Source organism: Mus caroli, unplaced genomic scaffold (genome assembly GCF_978045245.1).
Source record: "Mus caroli unplaced genomic scaffold, Mus_caroli_1 scaffold_11, whole genome shotgun sequence".
NCBI lineage: Eukaryota > Metazoa > Chordata > Mammalia > Rodentia > Muridae > Mus > Mus caroli.
This window is the reverse complement of record NW_028227266.1, coordinates 76,886,008-76,912,534: the sequence shown is the minus strand read 5'-3', so window position 1 is coordinate 76,912,534 and position 26,527 is coordinate 76,886,008. Positions and strand designations below refer to the sequence as shown.

Sequence of the window (26,527 nt, the reverse complement as noted above, 5' to 3'; positions counted from 1 at the left end):
TTTTAGAATAAAATAATTTTATACAAAAAGAGGGTATTGCATTCAAATCAATGTTTAAAAAAAACATTTAAAAGAAATATTGAAATGCATTAGTTCAGAACAGCTGTAAGTGTGGGTTGTTTTACACCGCCTCGTGGTTGTGCGGGTACAATGGAGTCAGCTGAGGAGCACGGCCCGTGGCCTGGACAGTCACCGCCGAGATGGGTACTTGGAAGACCAGTCTATCCTGCCGTGCACAGGCTGAGCAGCTGGAGGTCGGGGAATCAAGCCGGGCGTGCTCCTGGGCTGGGTGTGAAAGAAAGGCCTCCCTGGGTGAGGTCTCACGGCCTTGAGGGAAGAGTAGCCTGCAATGGAAGAGAAATGCTGAGTGGGACCCAAGGCAGGTGCAGGAAGGCCAGCACAGGGACAAATGTCTGCAACGGACACGGGGTGGGTGCAAATGCACAACTGCCTCCTTCTCGTCTCCCCTACTGCAGGCAGGGAGAAATCTGTGGGAAGATTCTATCATCTGGCAAAAGCCCCCTGTCTCTTTCTTGCCCCTCTGCACCCTGTATTTTAGCCTCTTCACTGCTCTCTGAATTTGCTAGGCCTGATCTGCTGCAGAGCCATTCCCAGTGCCTGAGGGCTCACCCACTAACTTCCGCCCCACTTCTACTAAGCGCCTTTTTGTAGCAAACTTTATTGACTCCGTGGGCTCCAGGCCCCAAGTCCACTTTTCGCCTGCTTTGGTTTTTTTTCTCCTTAGCATTTATGCACATCAGACTTAGTATGTGTTTACACTCAATTCACTCGCAGCCTCGACAGAGTGCTGCCTGACTCTGCAGACCCTGTCCCTGCCACAGAGCAGCAGCTCAGGAACTACTGGACTAATTTACAGATGACAAGAACTGCGACTCACCGGGGGGAGGGGCTGCGAGGGGCGCCAGCTGAACCCTCTGCATGGCAGAGCCGATTTCCTTTTTCAGAAAGGAAGGGATGTAGCTTCCAGTCAGTCCACTGGAGCTCGCAGAGCCTGAGCCAACTGAGGGGTGGAAAGGAAAGCTCATTACCACAGAGGCACGCCTACCACACCAAGAGTTCAGGAAAGCACGTTGTTACCTCTGAGGGAAAAAGGAGACTGAGGAGAGCTCTGAGAAGCTATGCCACCATACCACAGTCAGAAAGGCCACGAAGGCAAAGGACATGCCTTCCCATGGGCAGGCAGCAACTAAGGGGGCCACTGTTAAACTATGCAAGGGACATATTTGATAGTTTTCCTACCAAGAATTGGTTTAGCCTGTTCTGAAACTTTTTTTCTTCTATTCCATCTAATGGAATATCCTTTCATGTCAGTATATACAAATTCTGAAATGCAGCTGAATGTAATTCACTTAACATATTCTCTCATGCGAAAGGGTAATCCTATTTATTTACATGTTATAAATAGCCATTAAATATCCTGCTGATAACTAGACTCACTGGCCCCAACAAAAATGTCCTAAAAGGTTTATGTCTTCCTGCCATCTTTCCTATTCTCTACTCCCCACTTTCTTATTTTTTCCTAAGGCAGCATGCTAGTCTCCTGAATGCTGGGATTATAGGTGTGTGCCACCAGGCAAAGCTTGTTTAAATCACTTACATTTCAAAGTGTGCTAAGGGAAGACTGTATGCTGTCCTTCTGCCTTTGTATTCTAGGAGGTTCGTGGTATAACTTGCAGAGAGCAGGTAAGCAGTTAACATAGACTCATGGATGAGTTAATACTGACCATTAAGGACAACAGAGGATGGTGGTACTGAGCACTAAACAGATGAAGTTCCACTGTGAGGAAGAGTTACAGCTGCATTGTCTTGACAACAAAAAAGGCATCTGATAACTGCTTAGGGCAGAGTGGGGAATGCCCTGGAATGCATGGAGTACTGGTAAGTAAGGAGACAGGAAAAAAAGTGAGAGGAGAACTTGAACCCCCCGCCCCAAGGAGAAAAAAATCAATAAACACAAGGATAAACCTTAAGACATATAAGTTTAACATCAGTGAGAGCAGAGGCCCTTGGTCCAGTGAAGGCTCCATGCCCCAGGGTAAGAGAATGCCAGGACAGGGAAGCGGGAGTGGGTGGGTTAGTGAGTACGGGGAGGGGAAATGGGGTAGGGGGTTTTGGGAGGGGAAATGAGGAAAGAGGATAACATCTGAAATGTAAATAAAGAAAATATCTAATAAAAAAAAAAGACATACAAGTTTAGACAGAGGATAGCATTTTATGCCAGATCAAGATTCACTTTAGCCTTGGGTACCAAGCATCAATAGGATGAGGCACTATATCCAGCTGGGAGCAATGTGATATCTATAAAGCCCAAGATGCACACACCCTTTAACCTAAAGCTGATCCAGCAGAGGACCTGGTGCCTGTGTGCACACAAACAGAGATACAGTAGTGTCCACTTTGTGTCCACCTTGGCCCCTTCCAACGAACAAGCTGCAAACAGCCATTCACGTGGTCCGAAGGCAAAGAATGAATAGTGATCTAGTATAGTAATGGATAATCCAGTGTAGTGACCAGTCATGGCACATACAATTCAGGATAGATACAACATACTTAATATACACTTTATTTTTTAAAAGGAAGCATTCCTATAAACTTTCAACTATGCAAAACTCACTGACTTTTATATATATCTTTTTAAATGCACAGGAAAAGTTGACATTCCATCAGGCCTGGTATATAGGGTGGGGTACGGGGGCTTACATGTGTTCTTAGGTGGCATGATGGGTACCTGGGCACAGCATTCCTACATGAGCCCTAATGGAAGAAGGTGCTGGGGAGCGGCGAGGGTTAGGTGTGCACTGGGTGCCATGTAGAGCACTCGGCCAGGGAAACAGCACGGGGAAATTGTCTACCTGGCTAGCCATTTTGGAGGACTTTATTTTAAAAAACAGTCTGGGGCTGGTGAGATGGCTCAGTGGGTAAGAGCACCCGACTGCTCTTCCGAAGGTCTGGAGTTCAAATCCCAGCAACCACATGGTGGCTCACAACCATCCGTAAGGAGATCTGACTCCCTCTTCTGGAGTGTCTGAAGACAGCTACAGTGTACTTACATATAATAAATAAATAAATAAATCTTTAAAAAAAAAAAGCTTAAAGTTCAAAGGCAGCCTGGGTTGTCTAGTGAGACCACTTAGACCTCGTCTCAAAAACAAACAAACAAACAAAAAAAAAAACAGTCTGTCCACTTTCCAACCAGAAGGGACTCTGCTGCTCTGGGCAGGGCAGGTTCACCAGTCAGAAAGTCCAGCCGGAGCAGAGGAGTCCAGACTAACACTGACTTTAGGAGCCAGGTGTCCAAAGCACACCAGGGCATCAGGGGTTAGATTTGGTAAGTCGTGTAAACTTGTTTTTGGCTTCCTCCTGGGTCAGGGAGGACTGCTCCACTCCCCACCTCCCATGAGGACAGAACCTTTGGGGAGCTGGCTGAACCCCTAGGGCTGCTACAAAAGGGAGAGCAGGGCAGGGAAACTGAAGATGCCTGTGTCTCAGACAGAAGGGACCCACACCATAGTTCTCTAGGGAACTTCCTCCAGCCCTGCAACACCAGAAGAATTTGCCTCTGGTCACTCAGGAGTTAATAACTGTTACTCACCTGAAGTTATTTTGCTCACTACTGATACTGTTCCTGAAGATTTTCCAGACAAACCGGAACTGGACCATGAATTTGATGGAAGAAAGTCTTTGCCTGGATTTGGGAGCACGCCATTTCTTATATTTATTCCTAGAGAAGAAATGAGCTTAAAATGCAAAATAAACCAGACAGACAGAAACAATGGTACATCTACACGAAGGACATTAATCAGTCATAAAGAGACCAGGAGCTCGCCATTTGTCTGATACGGACTTTAGCCAAGGGAAACGTACTAACACACAAAGAAAAAGATTACATGACTTCACTTATATGTGGAGTCTGTCTTTGGTTGTGAGACTAGCCTTTAATGACTGAGCCATCTCTCCAACCCTATACATGGGATCTAAAAAAAAAAAATCAAATATACATAGATTATAAAATAAATACAGAGAGAAAATTCAAAACAAAACAAAACAAAACAACAAAACCCCAAAAACTCAAGCCATCAAGTTACCAGGTGTGTAGGGACAAAATGGAGACAACGTGAGGGCAGGTCAGAGAACAGGGTGCAATCTGTGAGTCTTTTTTTTTTTTTTCTTTTTTGAGACAGGCGTTCTCTGTGTAGCCCTGGCTGTCCTGGAACTCACTCTGTAGACCAGGCTGGCCCCGAACTCAGAAATCCGGCTGCCTCTGCCTCCCAAGTGCTGGGATTAAAGGCGTGTGCCACCTCTGCCCAGCACAATCTGTGAGTCTGATCACCTAAGAACCACAGGCAACACAACTGTACTACATATGACATCTTTTCTAAATTAGTAGGTGTTTGCTGTTCTGTTAACTCCACGAGACAGTGGACACTGTTAGGTCCAAAGCATCCCCACCCCTCCCCCACCCCTAGCGGCAGTGCCACTGCCAAGGTTGTAAATGATGCTCTGGTCTCATCGCAGGCTGGACTCTGACAGGGTAAACAGAAGGCTTGCTAGTGGATAAACAAAAGCCCCAAACCAGCATGCCTGAGGAACCTGTGATGTGGGCTAGGAAGAACCACAACCTCCCTCAGCCCCACTGCAGCAGCAGACAGCCTTCTGCATCTATTAACACACACTAACACACACTAACATCCCCAGACTGGCTCCCAGGTGGCCGGGCCCGCACACCTCTCTAACCTTCCTCTTACCTTCTAAAAGGTAAAGCTTTTACACCTTTTGTTATTCTCTCTGACCTCCGAGAGATAGCCAGGACAATTCTGAATTTCCCCAAATAAACCATTCCTTTCACCAGTGGTCCAGTTTGGTGGTTTCACTGCACCCTTGCTGAGCTGGTTTGGATGGCAGTGGCCCCCATAGGCTCATGTATCTGAGGCTTGGTCATTAGGGAGTGGGGCTACTTGAGAGGGATTAGGAGGTGTGGCCTTGGGGCAGTGGGCTTCCAGGTTTCAGACGCTCAAGCCAGGCCCAGTGTCTCTCTCTTCCTGCTGCCTGTGGATTTGGATGTGGAACTCGCAGCTCCTTCTCCAGCACCATGTCTGCCTGTGTGCTACCATGCTTCCTCCATGCTGAGAGCCGACTGAACCTCTGAAACTGTAAGCCAGCTCCAATGAGATGTTTTCTTTAGAAGAGTTGCTGTGGTCATGGTGTCTCTTCATAGCCACAGAACAGTGACAAAGCACATGCTTACAGTCACTCTAGTACATTTCTTACTATTTATGGATTGCCTGTGACATTGCTAGATATCTTAATCAGACAAAGTAAAGTTTATTTGAAACATAAAATAAATCTATACCAAATTTCAAAAATGAAAGTAACATAGAACATAAAAAATTTCTGTGGTAAAAAAAAAAAAAAACCAAAACAAACACCCCAGCAAAACCCAAAAATATAGAAACTGGTGACATCACGTGACAGACACAAAGGGAAGAGGCCATCTTGGAGTGGAAAACATTGTCTCATTTGTGGCCAGTCTGTGGGGTTTTCTTATGCTTCAGCTAACAGATCTGTCCATGCTTGCCTTTCTGGTCCCCTCCCTCCCTCAGGAGGACTCCGTCAAGGACTCCTAAACATTTGAATCTTCCCTCTTCCCAGTGACTTCTTTCCTGTAACAGTTAGGCTCTCTCCATTCCTCACTGATACCCCATGCCACAGCTCTGCAGCCCCTGGCTTCTTTTTGTGTCTGTTCTCTGAGGTTCCACCTTCTCACACGACCTGGATCACCTCACCATTAGCGGCTGAGGACATCGCTGTGCAAGCGGACATGCCTCATTAATGCTACTCCTTCAGATGCGAGGCCACCCAGGACAGAACATAGAAGCTGTGAGGCCATCGAGACAAACGTTTACCATGCTCCATGCTCCTGCCAAAGCCAGCCTCCACAGCTGCTCTATAGAACCGAAGCTTACACAGTCTATTCATCCATTTCCTCAGACCTGGGTCCCTCCACATTTGTCACCACGAGAACCATCACTGCAGACTTCTAGGATGATGTCAAAACCCTGAGAGCCTGCCTGGCACATGCATGTGCGAGGGTTGTGTGTGTGTGTATGTGTGTTCTGTCAAACGTTCTCAGTGCTTAGCATACAGTGGCTGCTTGACTGTTGAGTTAATCTGTGAGTGGATGGTCAGATAATGGTTGGAATCTAAAGTCTGTAGAGAGGCTTGGGCACTTAGCAAAATACAAAATTTAATGTCTATGGTACTTACAAAATACAAAACTTAGTATCTATAGTACTGCCCAGGATGTGCAACTAAACTGCTCCCTGGTTTCCTGAGTAGCAGAGACAAAGATGCTTCAGACATGCTCTGCAGTTCCTGCCAAGCCTTCCATCCTCAGAGATTCAGCTCATGTGTCCTACACTAAGTCTCTTATCTCAGGACACCTATGTAAAACAAAACTGCAAGGCCCAGATATTCTATGACGTCCTCACCAACTCAGAGGCCAGTGTGTGCTGAGCACACTAACCAACCACAGAGGCAACACAGCATGCAGTGTGAGGCGTGTCTGGGGCCTATAAGAAATTTGGATTTCCTCTCATGAGCAATGGCTGATGGCTCTGACAGGGTCTCAGCTGGATGAGTTACATGGTGTGGTCTACACTGTGGGCTAAGGAGGACACAGAGCCAACATGGAAGCACTCATCCTCCAGAACAGAACATATTTACGGATCATGTGCAACATGATCCCAGAGACAAGACAGGCTATTGGTCATTGAGGGCAGCGTGCCCTTTCTGTTACCAGGCAAGTAGCGAGAGTGTTTCAAGTAGTGCTGCTTTGCTGCGGACTGCAGGGTCGGCGTGTCTCTCCTCTGCGAGGAAGCCTGCGTGGAGACAGTGGTTCCTGTACCCACCGGCTCAGATGGCTTCAGGTCCAAAACACTTTCAAACCTGCATCAAGGGAATGTGGTTTAAGTCAGGAGGGAAGAGGGGATACTGGTGACCTGTAGATCCAAGTCAGCCTGCTCATGGGGACAGACAGCACGCCTGCGGGGACAGACGGCACACTTGCCTGCAGAGGGTGTCATCACTCTGTCTTTTCTTGTTTTTTACATCTATCCTGGTGAGAGAGGGACTGAAGTCTAAGTCATCCAAGTTGGCCCAATCATCAGAACCCTTTGTCGACCTGGAGATGAGACCCCATCTTCTCCTGCTCTTTGGCTTGATTTCACCATTTTTCTGTTCCAGGCTGGCTAGGATTTTCTGTGAATACAAATAGAGAAGAAGGAAAAGAAAAAGCAACATTAACAGGGTTTATCTATCAATAATTTGTGTGTCTGTGCGTGTGTGTGTGTATGTAGGTGTGAGTGTGCGTGTGTGTGTGTGTGTATGTAGGTGTGAGTGTGTGTGTGTATACGTGCACACATGCTAGGGAATGAATCCACAGCCTTGTACTTCCATCAATAAATAGTTTCTATCCTGAATTTCCATTGTTACAGTAAGAAGGATTGAAGTATGGTAGGTAGTATCCCACAGGCTCCATCTACTTGGAAATGCAAGCCCATACCCCTGTCTCTAACTCACCCTGCACCAACTACAATGCTTTGTAAACAGAACTTCCCAAAGTTACACGCAACAGGAATGTAAGAAAGGAAGACCCAAGAAAGTATTCCAATGCATTCTCTTGTTACTGCGACAGAACACCCTGACCCAGGGCCCTTCGCAGGCCGGGCAGTGGCAGCACACACCTTCAATCCCAGCATCTGGGCGGCAGAGGAAGTAGATCTCTGAGTTCAAGGCCAGCTTGGTCTACAAAGCAAGTTCCAGGACAGCCAGGGCTACATATAGAAAACTTGTCTGGGGTGGGGAACAAACCAACCAGACCAAACCAGACTAAACCGGACCAAACCAAACCAAAAGTGCCTTAGCAAAGAAAGCATTGCTTTGTCCTGAAATTCCAAGTTTGAGTCCATCCTGGTGGGGACCTGAGGCGCCAGTCGAGCACCCACGGCCAGGAGCAGACAGCGATGACTTCGTATGTGCAGGCTGCTCCTCGGTTTGCTCTCTCCACTCCTGAAGTCCGGTGGGCAGCCCAGGAAACGCTGCACATACTGGGGTGGGGACTCTCCCCACGTCAATCAACCCAAGTAATAAAACCCTGGGGCTGGCGAGAAGCTGCGTGGTTCTGAGCTCACACTGATCTCACAGAGGACAGAGTTCCGTCCCCAGCACTACGTCAGGCAGCTCACTGCCTGTAACTCTCCAGAGAACTGAACACTTCTGGCATCGTATACTGTCCACTTAAAAGCTAGCTGAAAAAAAGAATTGCACTCAGTTAGCAGCCCAGCACTGACATCAACCCATCATCGTCCTATGAGTAACGGTCTGCACACGGAAGAACGGCTTCCTGCTCCTTAGGATTTTCAAAACACCGTCCTAGGCATTAGGATCTCCCATGACCAAGAACGAACTGCTGTGAGCGGGGAGGAGAGATAAATTAAGATTTCATCCATGGATGAAGAAACTGACTCTGTAGGAATGAACAATAATAATTCCTAGCAATTCCTGAGTCTTAGGAAGTATTAGTCAGGGTTTCTATTGCTGTGAGAAAACACTATGACCAAAGCAAATACAGAGGAAGGGGCTCATTTCTTCTTACTCTTCCAGTCCATCTCTGAGGGACGTCAGGGCAGGGACCTGGAGGCAGAAACTGAAGCAGAAGCCATGGCTACTGTCTTGCTCTCCAAGTCTTGCTCAGCTTGTTTTCTTATACACCCCAGGATCACCTCCGCAGGGGTTGTACCACCTACAGTAAGCTGGACACTCCCACATCAACCACTAACTAAGAAAATACTCTACAGGCTTGCCACGGGCCAACCTAATGGGACTGCTTTCTGCCTCCTCAAACAACTCTAGCTTGTGTCAAGTTGACATAAGCATGCTAGCACTATGTATGTTTGATAATATACTAGCTACTATTCTTCTTTCAAGTATTAACTAGGTCAGTCCTCAAAACAATTGTACATTATAATTGTTTCTATTTAACAGGTGCGTAATACGGAACCGAGAAGCCCGATAACTTGCTTTTGGTTAGCAAGCTGCTGAAGAGCAGAACTCTGGCTACGGAGGCCACTTGCCGACTCCTCCACTCGCTAGCAGGAGACTGTGGTGGTTTGAATGGGAATGTCTACCATAGGGATGTTTCAGCACTTGCTCTCCAGATGGTAGCACTGTTTGGATAGAGTTGGAGGTGTGGCCTGGCTGGAGGGAGTATGTCTCTGAGGTTGGACTCTGCCAAACCCAGGCCCTATTTCCCTGTGCTCTCTCTGCTTGGTTGTCTGCAGTCAAGGTGTGAGCCCTTAGCCTCCTGCTCCTGCTGCCATGCCTTTGCGGGCTCTAACCCATCGGAACCATAAGCGCAAATAAACTCCTTCTTCTCTAAGTTGCCTTCGTCACACCGTTTGATCAGAGCGACAGCCGGAGGGCTAATACTGATATGGAAAAGGTGGAAACTGAAGTCAGCCTTCTCACAACACCATGGTACTGTGAAGATAAATGTATATGACCTTATGCACTGAAAAGGAAAATATTTCACACATACTCTCTCTAGCCAGAAGAAAATAACTGAGATGAAGAAACAAGTGTCTGTGTAGACACTCAACACTTACTGGCGGAAGATTCTTATTGTGAAGGGATGGGAAGAATGGAGGGCTTGGTTTGCCCTCCTGAACATGGCTCAGCTGCTCAGTCCTAGAGACATCGCCTTTGTAGGGGTGCACAGAATGCTGAGGGGGCTGACTGGCTTGGCTTGGTCGTGAAGAAATCAGCGTATATGCCTTGGCCGGGGCCTGGGCAGGAGGGGCTGGCTTGATGTAAGGAGGAGGGCCTGTCTTGTCCTGGACCTCTCTTTGTGGTTTTCCTGAGTCCTTGCTGATGATGCCCAGTGGGTGTCCGATCTGGAAGTAAGGATATCGAAGTGCCTAGAATGACAAGTGAGGCATTAGGGGAAAGGCAAAGAAGGGACAGGGAGCACTGTTATGATCAATGGACGATAGCTCATGTGAACACTACAGGCTCTTAGCCAAACCTGCTCAATAAATCAATAGCCTGCATTGGCAATCCCTTCTGTTTTTCCATATCTGAGCTAAAATAACATTTACATATTAGTTGCAATACTGAAAATTATTTGGATAAGGCAAATGGTATGGATCTGGGAATGGTGGGACATGTCTCTAATCCTTGCACTCAGGAGTTTGGAGGGAGGAGGACCATAAGTCAAGGGCCAGACTTGGTTAAACTTGTTCAGGTGAGGCCAGCTATAAAAGATCTGGTCCCAAAATCAACTGACTAACCAAACAGCAATAGCAAAGCAGGCAGTGGGTATCTCTGCCAATACTCAGGCAAAATCAAGAATACAATACACAGTACACTCAAGCCTCCCCACTAAGACATGCTTTAGAAGCAGGTTGCTATGAATAACTGAGTTTCTGGATAACCAAGGGGTAAGCTTTAACGTGTAGAAGCTTACAATTGTATGAAATTCTGTATGTATTCCCTGGAAATTGTTAATGGATCTTACTGAAAGTAGCAGCATTTTCTTAATGAGTCTGGAACATAAGTTACGGACATCTATAACTATTATATGTAAGCACAGAGTCAAACAATGTGGGCACCCTGTCAGAGTCCTGGACTCTGGTGTGTAACCTTAGCATTTTCGAGTCTGATTTGATTTGGGGGCCTTTTTAGCTTTTCGGATACCAGTCCTCCTTGGTTCTCGGTTCTATAAGAGCAAGAATAAAGGAACTTAGTTTAATATTTTAGGGGCATCCTATAAAAATGCAGTGTTTCATGAGAAATTTTCTTTTCTGCCCTTAAGCCACTTGTGAGTTTCACCTTCTAAAGTGCATAAACTTTGTAACTCTTTCGGGTTCTGAGGAAGAATTTTTCTGTCCCCTTAACCTTCCCCCAACTGTCATCTCTCTAGCTACCACGAATTCTAACATTAAGCTGGCACTTTTGTGAGAAATATCACAGATCATCCTCTCTGGCTAGAACTGGTCATTTTTTGATGCTCTGAGCAGTGTAATGAATCGTTCACGAACCAAGCTGACAAAGGTGACACAACCAATGCAAAACCAGGCTTGCAGGGGGCAGGTGAGTGACGAGAGCCACCTCAGCTCTTTTGGGTACATTTCATAATTTATCAGTGTAGCCCAGGAAAGGGTAGGTGGGCAGATAGGAGGAGCAGCCCCATTCAGAAGCCCTGCCACCTGGATATAGGCCCCTGCACTCTCTGTACCAATACTGAAGAAGTGACAAGGGAAAAACCACTCAAACTATCTAAGACGTAGTTTTCTTACCTATAGAAGTGAAAACAAAAACATTTACTGTGTGGAGTCCTCATTAGATTGAAACCACATAAAACAAACCATGACATGTGCAAAGTTATGAAAATGCAGGCTGCAGTCTAGCTCTATCCCTCTGCCGTCCTAGCTAGCTGTACAGGAGGGAGCTGGGCTTGTAAGCTAAGATTACTTTTCAGCAATCTGTGCAGGCTTATCTCTCAACCACTGAATGATCCTAACTCCTACAGAACACATTTAAACACTTCTAAGACTGACAGGTACACGGGTCTTTTCTGAACTGCCCTTTTTTTTTCTTTTCTTTTCTTTTCTTTTCTTTTCTTTTCTTTTCTTTTCTTTTCTTTTTTCATTGGATATTTTCTTTATTTACATTTCAAATGTTATCCCATCCCGGTTCCCCCCTCCTAGAAACCCCTGAACCACTCTTTCTTTCTTGACAATTTTATGTTCATTTTCACTGCCGATCATGTATGTATCACGTGTTGTGACATATATGCTAATGTTCGAATCAAACACAGTTTAATCTGAACTATTTTAATTGTGCACAAGGTTCAGATTACCTTAAATTCCTCCAGTTCAGAGCAGTCAATACTATTTTTCAACCATGTTATCAGATGACAAACTTATAATTTATAGGAATATTCAGGGTTAGGTATAGCTCTCTTAAGAAATGCTTTGAACAGAAAAACAACAAAACCAACAAACAAACAAACAAACAAACAAACAGGCAAACCTGACTAGCGGTTGGTCGTTTCTTGGGATCCCACTGAAGCAAGTCTCTCAGGAGCTGAATGGCTTCGCTGCTAGCATTTGGGATTAGAGTCTTTAAGTTATTGGGTATGCACTGGGGCCAGAGGAAATTCATAGCACTTGACAGCTGGTAGCCTTCAGGCCAGTCAGTCTGCAGGAAAAGACAGGAAATGGTGCTCAGACCATTTGCTGTGACTGCAGTCAGGGGTCTTCTGTGTGCCCGTCACAGAAAGGCAACTGTGTCGTGCCTCCAGTGGCTTCACTAGAGATGCATATGATGAGGCCCGGGGCTACCCTAACACAGACTACCTCGCATGCCATCTGAGAAACACTAGACAAGGCAGTGATTGCCCACCGGCTTAGTTTGTTATTGAAGCCTGTCCATCTCCAGAGGGCTGAGGATCGAAGTCCATGGCATTCTCTCTCCTGTGCTACCTGACATATGGGTTTTAGAATCTGTTAGTATATTTTTAAGGGGAAAACAAAATAAAACAAGATAAAGCAAAAGACGGATTCCTAACCCAGTAAGTTTGTGAAATGCCATGTGTCATCTATCACCAGCCTGATGCTGCTCACTTTCACACTGAGAAGACAGAGACACTGCTTGCTCCACTCTCCACGTTTCACACACCCCATGTCTGGGGCACTGAAGGCTGGAGAGAACCATGGGAAATCTGAGCAGCTAAGTGCGAGCCTCTCCAGCTTCAACACTACTGTTTTGTGAGGCACCCTGCAATAGAATTTTGACCTCTTCCTGGAGCTAACAGTTACTATGAATACTATCCAATCAGATAGTTCCCGAGAGAATGCTTAGTGTTTGTTGAGTATCCAAAAATAATTCAATATAAATCCTTTCCTTAAAAATATCGCTGTCTTTAAAAGACAAAATATGGCATTTCTTTTAAAATATAATAATTAAAGATGACAAAAGCCACCAGAGGAACAGATGAAAGAGGGAGAAGGTCAGAGGAAGGAGACCAGCCAGCAGAGGATGTGGACAACGTTATCATTCAAACAACTAAAAAACAAAAAACGAAAAAGAAGGCCTGGAGACATGGCTTAGAGGTTAAGAGTACTAACTGCTCTTCCAGAGGTCTTGTGTTCAATTCTCAGCAACCACATGGTGGCTCACTACCATCTGTAATGGGACTGGATATCTTCTGGTATGTTTGAAGAAAGCTACAGTGTACTCCTATACATAAAATAAATAATTCTTTAAAACAAAAAACGAAAGAAACTTTGTCTACTATGTATAAGGCCCTAGGTTCGATACCTAGTTCCACACATAGACACTCATACACGCAAAGAAAAAAGTGGGGGAGGGGAGGAGAAGGAGGAGGAAGAGGAGAGAAAGAGAAGGTGGAGAGAATATAAAGCCAGAATTCATAACAGCAATGGTACTGGGAACTGAGAAAATAGACACAAAGCAAATCTGTGAATAGCACAGAGCTCATATACAGCGGGGACTGGAGAAGCAGCAGGCGGAGTCCTGTGGAGAAAGAAGGGGATATTGATGGTCTCTAAGGAGACACTCACTCAAGCAACATACAGAAATGAGGATATCTCAGGGTACAGGGCCAGCCAGTGTACAGGAATGAAGCAATGAGCCGAGGGGCTCCGAGATGCATTAAGTTTTAATTAAGATGTTTTAAGTGAAGATCAGACTGCAACCAGAACTGTTTTTAGGAAGGTGAGATGAGAGGCTAGTCACAGACTGAAAGACAGGCTGGTGAGGAAGCCTGGAAGGCAGGGAGTGGGGGCGGGTGGAGGGTGGGAAACAAGCAAAGATATTCATGGTCCCAGCTCCAACTACTTCTTGCAGTGAATCTACAAGAAGACGCAGCCTCAGCTGAGTATGGCGGCTACACATCTTACTCCCAGCATTTCTAGGAGGCAGAGGCAGGTGGATCTTTGTGAATTCCAGGCCAGCCTAGGCTACATGATGAGACCCTGTCTCAAAGGCAAAACCAAAACCAAAACCAAAAACAAAACCCAAACCCAAACCCAACCCAAACAAAGAAACCTAAGAGTCATAAGCCACTCAGCCTCAAGACTGGTCCTTTAGGGACTATGATGAGACCACAGACAGAAATAGGAGCTGGAGAAAGGAAGTGTGTTTAAAGGTAAGCTCTGTGCTTCAGGTGAATTGGGCCAGAGGTGACTGAGAGAGGAGGGAAGGCCCCAAATAGCTGGAACAGTTACAAAGGAGAGAAGGGGCGATAGAGAGCACCTTTGGAAGGCTCAGAACACATATGCATATGAATGGAGGTCTGTAAAGGGTTAGCCAGTATAGAGAGAAAACAGAGAGAGCCAGGACAAACATAGCTGTAAGCATAAGGAAGGGGAGAAGACAGTAGAGAACCTGAGCAGAGAAGAATGGTCAAGGCCTAGAACAATCTCAAGTGTGTCAGTGCTGTACAGTACTGGGGAGGGGCAGAGCAGGAAGCTGCTGGCTTTGGCCCATGAGCCTTTGTTCTGTTCATTACCTTCTTTGGTGTTCCCAACACTTGGCAAATTTTGAAAATTGTGTCAATTTCACTGGCCCCAGGGAAAAGGGGCCGGAGCGTGTACACCTCCGCCATGATGCAGCCCACTGCCCAGATGTCAATGGGGGAGCTGTAGTTGGTGGATCTCAGCAGTACCTCTGGAGCCCTGTACCTGGAAAGACAAAGTTAACAGCTAGCTATTGCTTCTACTGGTCAGAAAATAAATTCAGTAACTCTCAGTAAAAGTATGTCGTTTCCCTAAATGCAATGTGGTATGGGGGCTTATGAGGACTCGGTAGCTGTCATGGCCAATAATAAAAACTAACAGTCTTAGGGTTGCAGAGGTAGCTCACTGGGTAAGGGCGATTGCTGTTGCTGTGCAAGCAGGAGAAACCGAGTTCAAATCCCAGCACCCAAGTAAAAAGCCAGGCACAGCTTCTTGTGCCTGTAACTCCAGCACAGCGGAGCAGAGACAGGTGGACTTCATGAGCTTGTTGGCTACCCGGCTCAGCCAAAAAGGTGAGCTGACAGTGACAGAGGAGGACACCTCTGACCACCCCCCACCCCCATGTGAGCACCATGCACACATGTGCAGTGCATGAACCATATATACACATATACCCCACGCATATACAAAAAAAAAAAAAAGAGAGGGGAGGAAGGAAGAACAAGAAAGAAAAGAAACAGGAATCCAATCAAGGCTTCTTCAACCTTTTCCATTTATGACTCTGTTTCCCTGCAGAAATTTTTATATTTCCTCAGGTAAAATAGGTATAAAAATTAAAGATTATTAGTAGTAAATCACACACTTATTTTAATCTATTCTTTAGTGTACATATAATCTTACCATTTATTAAAGAAGAAAGCAAAAATTCACCTTTGGGACTGGAAAGATGGCTCAGCAGTTAAGGGCACTGACTGCTCTTCCAGAGGTCCTGAGTTTAATTCCCAGCAACCACATGGTGGCTCACAACATCTGTAATGGGATCAGATGCCCTCTTCTGGTGTGTCTGAAGACAGCAACAGTGTACTCATATACATAAAATAAACATTTTTTTTTCGAGACAGGGTTTCCCTATGTAGTGCTGGTTGTCCTGGAACTCACTCTGTAGACCAGGCTGGTCTTGAACTCAGAAATCCGCCTCCCTCTGCCTCTCAAATTCTGGGATTAAAGGCATGAGCCATCAAACTTGGTGAGAAGAGTCTTACATAGCCCTTGCTGGCCTCAATCTCATGATGTCACCAAGAATGACCTTGGATTTCTGATCCTCCTGTGTCCAGTGCAGGGGCTACAGGATAGTGGTTTGATGAGATGCTGGGGGCTGAGCCCAGGGCTCTATGCATGGTGGGTAGGCACTCCATTCACCGAGCCACAGTTTATGTGAGTACACTGTAGCAGTCTTCAGACACACCAGAAGAGGGCATCAGATCCCATTACAGATGGTTGTGAGCCACCATGTGTTTGCTGGGAATTAAACTCAGGACCTCTGGAAGAGCAGTCTTAACTGCTGAGCCATCTCTCTAGCCCCCACTTAATGATCTTTAAACAAAACTCAACCGAACATCAATTTTAAAAATCAAACATTCTAACCCAATCCAATCCAGACAGTTCCTAACTTGATACTAATTTGCTGAGGAATGATGGTAGGAAGATAGTAAGTGTTTGTTTCCTACACATAAACCATTATGTTATTCTATAAGAGCAAAAAAATCCGTCCAGATGGTGAACACACTGCAGTTACAACATGCAGTAGTCTTGAATCGAGTCTGCAGTGGTTGGGGCAGGATCACTGGCACTGTGTGGGGGAACAGCACACACCCTGAAAAGCACGCATGTCATGTGTTCAGTAGCAAAGCTGCAGCCAAGTCCCACCTGTTAACATGGGATCACAGGCAGAGATATTCCAATCCATCACACAGCTGATTTTGAATTAGGTTTTAGTTGTCCATTCAGAAACATTTCACCTTCACCATTGCCCAGTGTTTCACAAGCCCATGTTCAGATACTGGGATCCACGTGGGACTGCGGCCCACAGTCTTAAGCACCAGCCTCTACTCCCAGAGTCATCTATTAAAGTCTCTCCCTGTCCCCTTCTCCTCTTCCACGTCTACCTCCTCTGAAGCCTTTAAGAATTCTGTGTGGGTATGTGCACATGAGGCCAGAGGCCCTGGAGCCCTCTGGAGCTGGAGTGATAAGTGGTTGGTTCTAAGCCACCTGAGAAGGGTGAGGAACTCAACTTGGGTTCTCCCTGAGCACAAGACATACTCTTAAGGCTCAGCCATCTCCCCGCCACACAGGAATCTTCTCTGTAGCACCTTCAGAAGCACACGGAGGTATAAAAGAGAGGGAGCCGGGAAGGAGGCTATGGGGACACCATCCTCAGAAAAGCTTTCACACAAACATGATGTATTTGGGGTTGGAGAAGTGGCTCAGCCATTAAGAGCACAGGCTGCTCTTGCAGAGGAACCAGGTTCAATTCCCAGCACTTACACGAGCGTGCACAATCATCTGCAAATCTAGTCCCAGAGGCTCCGACCACTCCAGGCACCAGGCGTGCATATGGTGCATATGCACACGTGCACACACATACACACAAAATCACGAAATAACAAGTCTAAAAACTTAAGAAATTACTAAGACTACAGAGAGCACAATGGTTTTTCTTTTAAAATTGTTTTTAACAAGCTTACACTTCACTTAATAACAAAATATCTGCAGGGTTTGAACTACCTTTTCCTTCTAGTGAGAAATTAATGTTTATGATTAATACTGTTCTCATCATAATATTTTATTGTTTCTGTTGTTTTGATTTCTTTTTTTTTTCTATATAGCCCTGGCCAGGCTGGAACTCACTATATAGACCAGGCTGGCAATGAACTCATAAAAAATCTTCCTGCCTCCTGGGTGCTGGGATTAGAGGTGTGTGCCATTACATTTGCTGTCATTACATATAAGATACATTATAACTGTATCTTTTGAAAAAAAAAAAGCATAATTAGATAATTCAGAGAGAAAAAGCATTTACCATCTAGTAGACACATAGTCTGTGTACGGAGGTCTTGATCGGATTTCTCGAGCTAATCCAAAGTCCGCGATTTTCACAAGTTCTGGTCCCATGCAGAGGAGGTTCTCAGGTTTTAAGTCCCGGTGGAAGAAACCTGCAGGGAGAGTGAAGAGATCCAACCACACACTCCCTTCTGCACTGCTCTCTGCAGCTCTAACACTCTCTTGACAACATCCGTAGGTAACCATCACCCCTTCGCACCTCTCTCAGGGCTTTGGTCACTTCCTTATATAAAATCCTTCCAAAGCTGGTCTGCACAGTTTTATACACACGGAAGCATTTTCAAATACACTTGTGGGCTGAGATAACTGCAAACCAAACTGTCCTGGGGGGTGGGGGATCACCCCGATCAAGTCAGCAGAAGTAGTTTGAGACTAATACCATGTCAAAAGACAACAATTGTTATTGTATTAAGTTTATAATACAGAAAATAATTAAGATACATAAAAAAGCGGGGCGGTGGTGGCGCACGCCTTTAATCCCAGCACTTGGGAGGCAGAGGCAGGTGGATTTCTGAGTTCGAGGCCAGCCTGGTCTACAAAGTGAGTTCCAGGACAGTTGGGGCTCTACAGAGAAACTCTGTCTCGAAAAACCAAAACCAAACCAAAACAAAAGAGACATAAAAAAGATTAATGGGTCTTGTCTACTCAGCCTTGTGACTCTGGTAAGCATTGTGAAACTCACACTGTGAGGAACAAAGAGAGCTCACTGAAGTCTCAGCTACAGTGGTGCTGCCAAGATGTGGCCAGGAGGTCTTTAATGGGGGAGTCTTCAAGGTGCATGCAGAGATCCAGTTACTGGCAATATACATGGCTCTGCAAACCTCAAGCCACCTCCTCCCTACGGTACCACCCACACAGACATCACTCAGAATGCTTCTAAACCTCACTGGCACTCAGATGGGAAAGACAACTTAGGTGATGCTGCCCACAGTGTTAGTTACGTTTATCACCTCTAATATTATATCCTGAGCCACCCTTAAAGCTACATCCTTAATTGCATCCTGACTGGGTGTCACTTTCGTCTCTGCATCAGCTTGTCCAAAACTATCTCACAAATAATCTGTCCTCCTCAAACAGTACCGCCAAGTACTCAGTAGTTGTGTTGAATCTGGTTTGGTTGGTTGGCTTTTAAAAAAGATTTATTTTATGAATATGACTGCTCTGTCTTTATGCACACCAGAAGAGGGCATCAGATTACAGATGGTTGTGAACCACCATGTGGTTGCTGGGAATGGAACTCAGGACCTCTGGAAGAACAGTCAAGTGCTCTTAACTACTGAGCCATCTCTCCAGCCTGAATCTGTTCTTTTGATAGTGATGGGACAGTCCCGCATTTCCCTCCGAATGCCTCCTCCTGGCCTTTCTCCCTTTCACTCTGCCCTCCCAGCAGCTCTTATTGCCTAAGGCTGGATTATTCCCTTCCACCAGCATCTCTGGATTCTCACACCTTCTAGTAATTTAAACAATGTTACACACACACACACACACACACACACCCCTTTCCATAGCCTCTTTAAATTGTTTAATAAATCTGATCTCTTTCATTCTACTTAAAGAGATAAATATACTTTCCAACTGAAGAGAGAACTCTTGTGGTAAAGAACCTGACTAGCATGCATGCTGCCCTAGGGTCAATCAACCACACTGCAAAACATAACTCCCCACACCCATCACCCATCTGTTCCACTCAGCTGAAGTTCTCTACTCCCATTAAGTTCACTGTATGGATCCCCATCGATAATGTACCCGGTTCCTTTTCATCTGTATCGATCCCAATCTTGACCATTCTCCAAGGCTGACTGAGTTGCATTTTGTCTAAGGAACCATCACACACGGTGCCATTCCTCATTCTTCCCCTGAAATTATTATTCTTCCCCAAGAAGTTATTCAGAAGCTTTGCCAAGAGTGGGCTGGGCTCTGTGGATTCTGATCAACCCACACGGCCATGGTTCTTGGTCTTTGCCTTCACAGGAAGAGCAGGCCCTTTGTGTGGAGACTTCTATCATGTACACACATGGTCAGTGTTTTCACTGTGCAGATGGAAGCACTTTAACAGTTAAGGCCTTTTACATTTCTGAATGTCTTGCATGCAAAAAAGAGCCAAGGAGTCTCATAGCATGTGATTGCTGATTGAACTGAGGGAACTACATGGGCGTGTAGGAAGAAGGAAGGACCTTCACACTGATGAATCTACATGGACGAAGAGAGTAGGCCAGAGCTGTGGGGAGGATGGAAGAGAGGACGTCCTAAAGACAGAAACTGAGAACTTCTTGACAGGTGCACAGGCTCAGAAGCAGGGTGGTGACAGTTGGATATGCATATCACAGCGGGTGACGATGCCGTTCCATGAGGTTCACAGCTGGTCCCGGTATGCATACCACAACAGGCACTCCTGTAATACCTCAGGAAGCAAGAGCCAAGGCTACTTTTGTCTGTGCTCTAGCAGAAAGTGACTGTGATGTGAAAAGGCACTACATGGCGATGCATGATGGGAAGTAGCAATGTTTTAAGAGAAGAACACTCCTCTGTGTTCACCATCCTGGAGACAACTGGGCTTAGCAGCTGGTCAGATTCTAAACGCAGAGTTGTATAGCATAATGATGGAACTGCAGACCCAGTGGGTGGCTTAGCTGGACCAAGTGGATACATCAGAGCCTAGAACCTCATGCCTACATGAGGATGAAGGCACAGAAATGATCACAGACATTCACGGGGGACACGCGTAGGAGGAAGAAGTGCTTCCTTCACAACACAGGGCCACCTGCTTTGCACAGCCCAAGGAACTGAGATCAGTCAGGTGTGGTGTGGGTTAGACAAAAGACAGTCACAGCAAAGTTGGCCTCTTTCCAGCATATGTATATTTGTAGATACGAGTCCATGCACGTGTACGCGTACACTAGGAAAGCACATTATATTTCAGTGCTTCATCTTTATTCTGCCACTGTCCTGACAGACCTAATGGCCTCCCATAGACAGTTTTCTTCAAGAATCCTAACCAGGTTTGTAGTTAGCCAAATATAAATAATTATAAGAACCAAACTTGAGGCTGTCAGAGTAAGAAACTCAAGAGTGATTCAATATTAGTCAAGAATGGCCTTTCCTATAAAAGAAAAAAATCTGATATGGACAAATCCAGATGGTTATTATGAGCCCAGTAAAAATATATTATCTACCCACCAGATGAGTGACGCCTGTTTTAAATCTTGGTATAACTGAGTCACGGCGTTTGGGACCTTTGCTCTGTGAACACCTGCCAGTTCCCAGGAGGCCTGACTCTATGGACCCGTCTTGGAAACAAATGAAGAATTATGCAAGTGTTAAGAGTAGTCTTTTGTCAGTGTACCTAGGATGGTTTCCAGGACTCTCCAGTGAAAAGAAGAAACAGCAGGCACTGTTTTCTTACCAACAGATGGGGAAACTGAGTTATGGGCAGGGGGCAACAAGTCACTCACAATCCCACCAAAAAAGAAACCTGTCAGAGCCTGAGAGTGCCAAGCACGACTCTCCCTCTTGGCTCAGACACCTACACCTTGATTTGTGCTTTGACTCTCAAGTCCACATCAATGCTGATTCTCCTAGTAAGCATCCCCTCCCTCCTCGAATTGGGGTAATTATTATTTAGAAACTTATATGGCATTTCTCTTATAGTGACTCATCTGTCTTTGAACAGCCCCCCCAACACCCCCCCACCAACTCCCTCTGGCACCATCTATTACGCCCACATCAACAACTCTCATCTTCTCCAACTCAGTCCATCCTACCACATTGGCTGGTACTCATGCAAGCATTGCTTGTGAGTCCATTGTGAGCCATGCTCTTCTAAGCACCGAGCACCCCTCCCCCAACAGTCAGGCTGTATTCTTTCCTCTTGATCCTAGTCTCACAGAGAGCATCCATGTTCATCAAAGGGGAATGAAGAGTCAGGCTTCTCACTTATTCCTCTAATTAGCTTCTTTTTTCATACTTCATCTGTTTTAGTGAAACATGACTATTTAAAAAGACAACTCAGCTTAGGATGTGAGTGTGTAGACCAGCAAGGAGGCCTGTGGCCATTTAACCCATTAGTGCCTGAGTTTCCTCATTAGTAAAATAGAGACTAGCATCTACTTCACAGGTTTGCTTTGTGGGATAAAACACATTATATCTATAAAGCTTTTAGAGGGCAATACCGGCACATTAGTGCCTTTCGAGAGCTGGTCATTTTGAGGATAATTACTAGACAGTTCTCTCTGGTAACCTCCCACAAACTGCCAACGTGGGCTTGCATATATGGTGTCCTTTTTTGCAGATAAGAATCAAGGCCTGTGAGGCCAGTGACAAGTGTCAGCTGTGGGGAGCTGGCAGTGAGCCCTGCCTGGGTCTGTGCTCTGCTGACGTGTACAGTGTGGCCCATAACAATGAGCCCCCTTCTTCCTTCTGGCTCCTGACTTGACAATGGAAATCCTTCTAGCTGTGCCATTTAGGGATCACACAACAGCAGAGCGCTGTCACAGCAAGAACCCCCCCAGTTCCAAATGGCTTCCAGAACACAGAAACAGAGCCTTAATTTGAGTTCAGGGCATTGCCTGACTGCTGAATAACACAAGGGCTTCCCTTTTCATTCTGATAGAAGATTTTCATAAATAACTTCAAGGAAGAAAGGAAAATACAGCCTCAAGGAAGGCTTCCCCCGGTCCATATTCTGTTATTGGTGACTGATTAAATAAGGAGAGGTGACTTAAGTGTATTTAAACATTATGAATTTATGCGGCACATCTTCCTGCTGTAAAAGTAATTTCAGATAATTCTCAGTTTCTTTCCCTTCCTTCCTCCCCAATTTCCTTCCTTCCCTGAATCTAAAACTTCAGTGTTTATATCAAGAAAAGAAAGTAAGCCATGGGAAGGGCAGCACAGGCACACAAAGGGTCACCTCAAGGTCACACATTTAAGGCAGTGGTGAGGCTCAAAGACACAGCATCACCTCCAGGGTAAAACACTGCCCCAAATCATTTCCATTACCTGATGTGGATGTATACCCCCGGCAGCTGTACAGGTAGGTCAGCAGGAAACATACGATTTGAATTATATTCCTGCAAGGGACATGTGCTTTGACATTGTTCGGTCAGTACCAAGCACAGCCATGTGTTTATTCCCCATGGGGCGGGGGGGCGGGTGTAATATAGTCAGTGACAGGAGACATGGCCATAGCAACCACCCGCTGTGCTGTTCTTTCCCTCTCAGAGGACAGTACTCCCCAGGGCGAGCTGCACTTTCTCACTGTGAGAACAAGCTACGGGGGAAGGGCTGAAAGTAGACAGTGCCATGAAGTGCATCAGATGGCTTCACTACCACAGGAAAGGGTGAATATTAGGTTCATGTGCACTTAACCCAAGTCAAGTCACGACCACACCAACCCTGTAAGTTAAAAAAACAAAATCAAAACATCACATTTATTTACTAGTTGTGTGTGTGTGTGTGTGTGTGTGTGTGTGTGTGTGTGTGTGTGTGCAAGGGTTACCAAGGCATGTGTGTGGAGGGCAGAGGACAACTGGCAGGAACTGGTTCATTCTTGCAACTGAGAATGAACTCAGTCTGACAGGCTCAGTAATTAGTACTCTTACCCACTAAGCCACCTCGCTTTTTTTGTTCCCTATACTCCATTTTTTAAACGGTTATTTATCATCATCATCATCATCAACAACAACAACAACAACAACAACAGCAACAAAGGGGCTAGGACTTGAGCTTCCTCTGCATTACCGCAGTGTGCTCTCTGCAGAGCTCTGAGCCTCTCAGAGCTCCGGTCTCCTCTTCTTTGAGAGGCATGGCTACTTTCTGTTCTCCCTATCTGTGACGTTGGCAAGGAATGAAAAGAGTAACAGATGGAGTTGACTCCAACCAGAACCACGCATATCGCTGTTGGGAAAAATGTCAACAACGTCCACCTCTGGTGATGGCCAGGATGGTGAGGTTTGGAAAGCGCAGGCCTGACCCTCCACCGCTGAACCTTCCTTCACACTGCACACATTCCCAGTGCCTAAGGCTTGAGAGGGAATGGCAGTGCAGAATTCCCAGGGGCTGCTGAGGGGTGCTAAACTGTTAGCTGAAGCTATTTGCGTCTGCATACATACCCATGCCCCTGTTTACGTGTGAGGGACAAGAGGGCCTATACAAGTGATAAGCATGTGGGCATGGGTACATACAGAGATAGCTACATGTGGATGAACATGTATGGAAGTGCGTAGGTGGTCTGTGTCTAGGAGTACATAAGTGCTTCATTTGGTAGAGTCTCAGGAGAAAGGCTGCGAGTTCTTCCTAACAAATATCTGAGTCTCATGCAAAGGAGTGAAAAGGAGCTCTCTGTCTCAGCTTCTGGATTAAAGAACAACTCACCCTAAAACCTTGTGACTGCTTCCTACTTGACAATAAGCTGGCAGAGAAAGAACTCCCTTGATTCCCTTCTTTTCTCCTTTGAGCTCTCATGTGCCCTCTCCTAGGTGTCCCTAAAATCCTGTGTTTGACTATTACACATCACCCAGTGTAAACTCCTGTGAATAAAGGCTAAGGAGCTGGTCAGTGCTCCCAAGTCAGTGGGATCGAAGCTCACCTGTACTCCAGTGGTTCACCCAGCTGGATGAACAAGTCAGCTCAGCCCTGCGTATCACTCATTGATTACAAAGTCTGTGCTGGAGGACCACAAGGGATAGCCTGTCTCTGTGCTTCATCTACTCTGTAACTGAGAAGAGTTACTTAGAGGTAAAGAGCTGGTCCTGGCCCTGGATATACTGTATCACCTTGTACAACACAACATTTTTCTACCCACTGACAATTTACAACAAATCTGGTAACTGCCAAAAGGTTTCAACCCAGACTCCTCACTGAGAAATAAGTCCATTTTTTTTTTTTTTTTTTTTTTTTTTTTTTTTTTTAGTGAAATGTTTACAGTGACAACATACAGAGACTGAGTTTATGGATTTCCTGCCTGTACAAAATCAGCCACTGTCTGCATACTAAAATGACCTCGAATGACCTTCTCAGAGGACTCTGGCTTTCCCTCACAGATGTCCAGGTTTGGCTACATAGTCATAGGAAAGTTACCAATCTGAGTCTCCTCTGCAGTGGCTGGAACCAGCAACCTTCCAGAGAGCTGATGAAGATGCCTGCTGCATGGTCACTGCTGTCCAACCTTTACAAACTCAGGTTAGAGGAAAAACACAAGGGGAGAGTTTCCTGAAGGGCACATAGCTAAGCTTCCCTTTGGACATTCTAAAGCTCTCAGCGGACTACCCACACCATCCCTGAGGTGAGTCACAGCAGAATTGCTTTCTCTGATCAGGTGAAGTGACTGGCCTACCTAATAAAGGATATCACAGAAAACCAGCCTACACAGCCTGATGCTGTGTTTACTATAAGATTATGTAACACACTGCCCCCTCCAAGGGGCCCATGAGAAAGTGTCTTCCTAGGCATGGTATCCAGATAGTTTTATGCCCAGTAAGATGGCTCAGCAGGTGAAAATCTTGCTTCTAAACCTGATGACCTGAGTTCAAAACCCATGGAAGGATGGAAGGAAGAGGACTCATTGCAAGACCCCTGAAAGTTGTCCTCTGACTAATGCACCCAAACTGTGACATACACAGACACAGACACATACACATACATACATACACACGCTAGATAAATAAATGTAAAATGAACAAATTAACTTAAAAATAATAGTTCTTCTTTTGATAACTAGTATAGTTTTTGTTTGTTTTTTTTTTTGTTTTTTTTTGTTTTGTTTTGTTTTTTGAGACAGGGTTTTTCTCTCTCTGTGTAACGACTCTACTCTGGCTGTCCTGAAACTCATTCTGTACACCAGGCTGGCCTTGAATTTACAGATATCCACCTGCCTCTGCCTTCCAAGTGCTGGGATTAAAGTTGTGCACTACTATGCCCAGCTAACTAGTCTATTTTTACATCAAGGAAACTTGATCATGTTTAACATTTTCCTTTGTACAACAAGCTCAGAACCAAATTTATTGTCTGTTTCTTCTACTGAAATAAAATTTACTGGCATGTTGGACATGTCCTCCAAATATTAGGCTATTGGAAATGATGTTTACCCCTCACCCCCAACACACACAACCAGAGTGTAAGACCCTGTTGCTGAAGACACCATTTATTTATGCCATCAAATATGGAAAAAAAATCAAGCTGGCTGGTGCCCAACTAGAAGCTTCATCCCTACAAACTCTGCAACCTACAACAGTGACCTGCCTTCAAAATATACTGGTGTCGTAGTGGCACACATGTTATGAGAGTAACCAACCACTTAGGGAAAAAAAAAAACAAAACAAAAAACCTGGATTTAAGGCCCATTCCATGACATGGAATCCATACTTGACACCATCAGTGAGGTCAAGAGACTGGGACTAGTGGCCCTAGGGAAGAACCTGCTACTCCAGCAACAAAACAACTTGTTATAGCATATTGCTACATTTTCATAAGTCAATGCACACCTCACCCCTCATCAGAAATGCTTCTTGCAATATATAACACAGAGACCCACAACTGAACACTGTGCAGACAATGAGAGACCTTGGAACATTCAGCCTGAGTGAGATGTCTTTATCAAAGCCCTCCCTTCAAGCAAGGCTCAGGGATCTATGCAGTAGAGGAGGCAGAAAGACTGTAAGAGCCAGAGGGGGATGGTTGACTCTAAGGAAACAGCATTCTGCAGATACAACCAGGCTGATGTATACCATATCAACTCACAGAGACTGTGACAGCACACACAAGACCTGCACCTCCCTCCTCCCTCACCTCTTCTCCTTCTCCTTCTTTTTCTTCTTCAGACAAGGTCTTACTATGTAGCCCTGGCTGGC

At 45.5% G+C, this 26,527-nt stretch overlaps 1 protein-coding gene across 4 annotated transcripts in view; it reads right to left on the bottom strand.

Moving 5' to 3' along the window:
• The window catches only part of LOC147002076 (ciliogenesis associated kinase 1), a 37,561-nt gene continuing 11,034 nt past the window's right edge, over positions 1-26,527 (bottom strand). Inside the window, exons 5-13 of one of the 4 annotated variants that reach the window (XM_085844807.1) lie at positions 17,641-17,773; positions 14,615-14,786; positions 12,112-12,279; positions 9,684-9,995; positions 7,088-7,278; positions 6,818-6,966; positions 3,614-3,758; positions 899-1,021; positions 1-344 (exon numbers count right to left, since the gene is read on the bottom strand). In XM_085844807.1, coding sequence (XP_085700933.1) covers positions 122-344; positions 899-1,021; positions 3,614-3,758; positions 6,818-6,966; positions 7,088-7,278; positions 9,684-9,995; positions 12,112-12,279; positions 14,615-14,786; positions 17,641-17,773 — 1,616 coding nt within the window. In that variant the 3' untranslated portion in view covers positions 1-121. The other 3 variants (XM_021171315.3, XM_085844809.1, XM_085844808.1) reach the window with 3 other exon arrangements.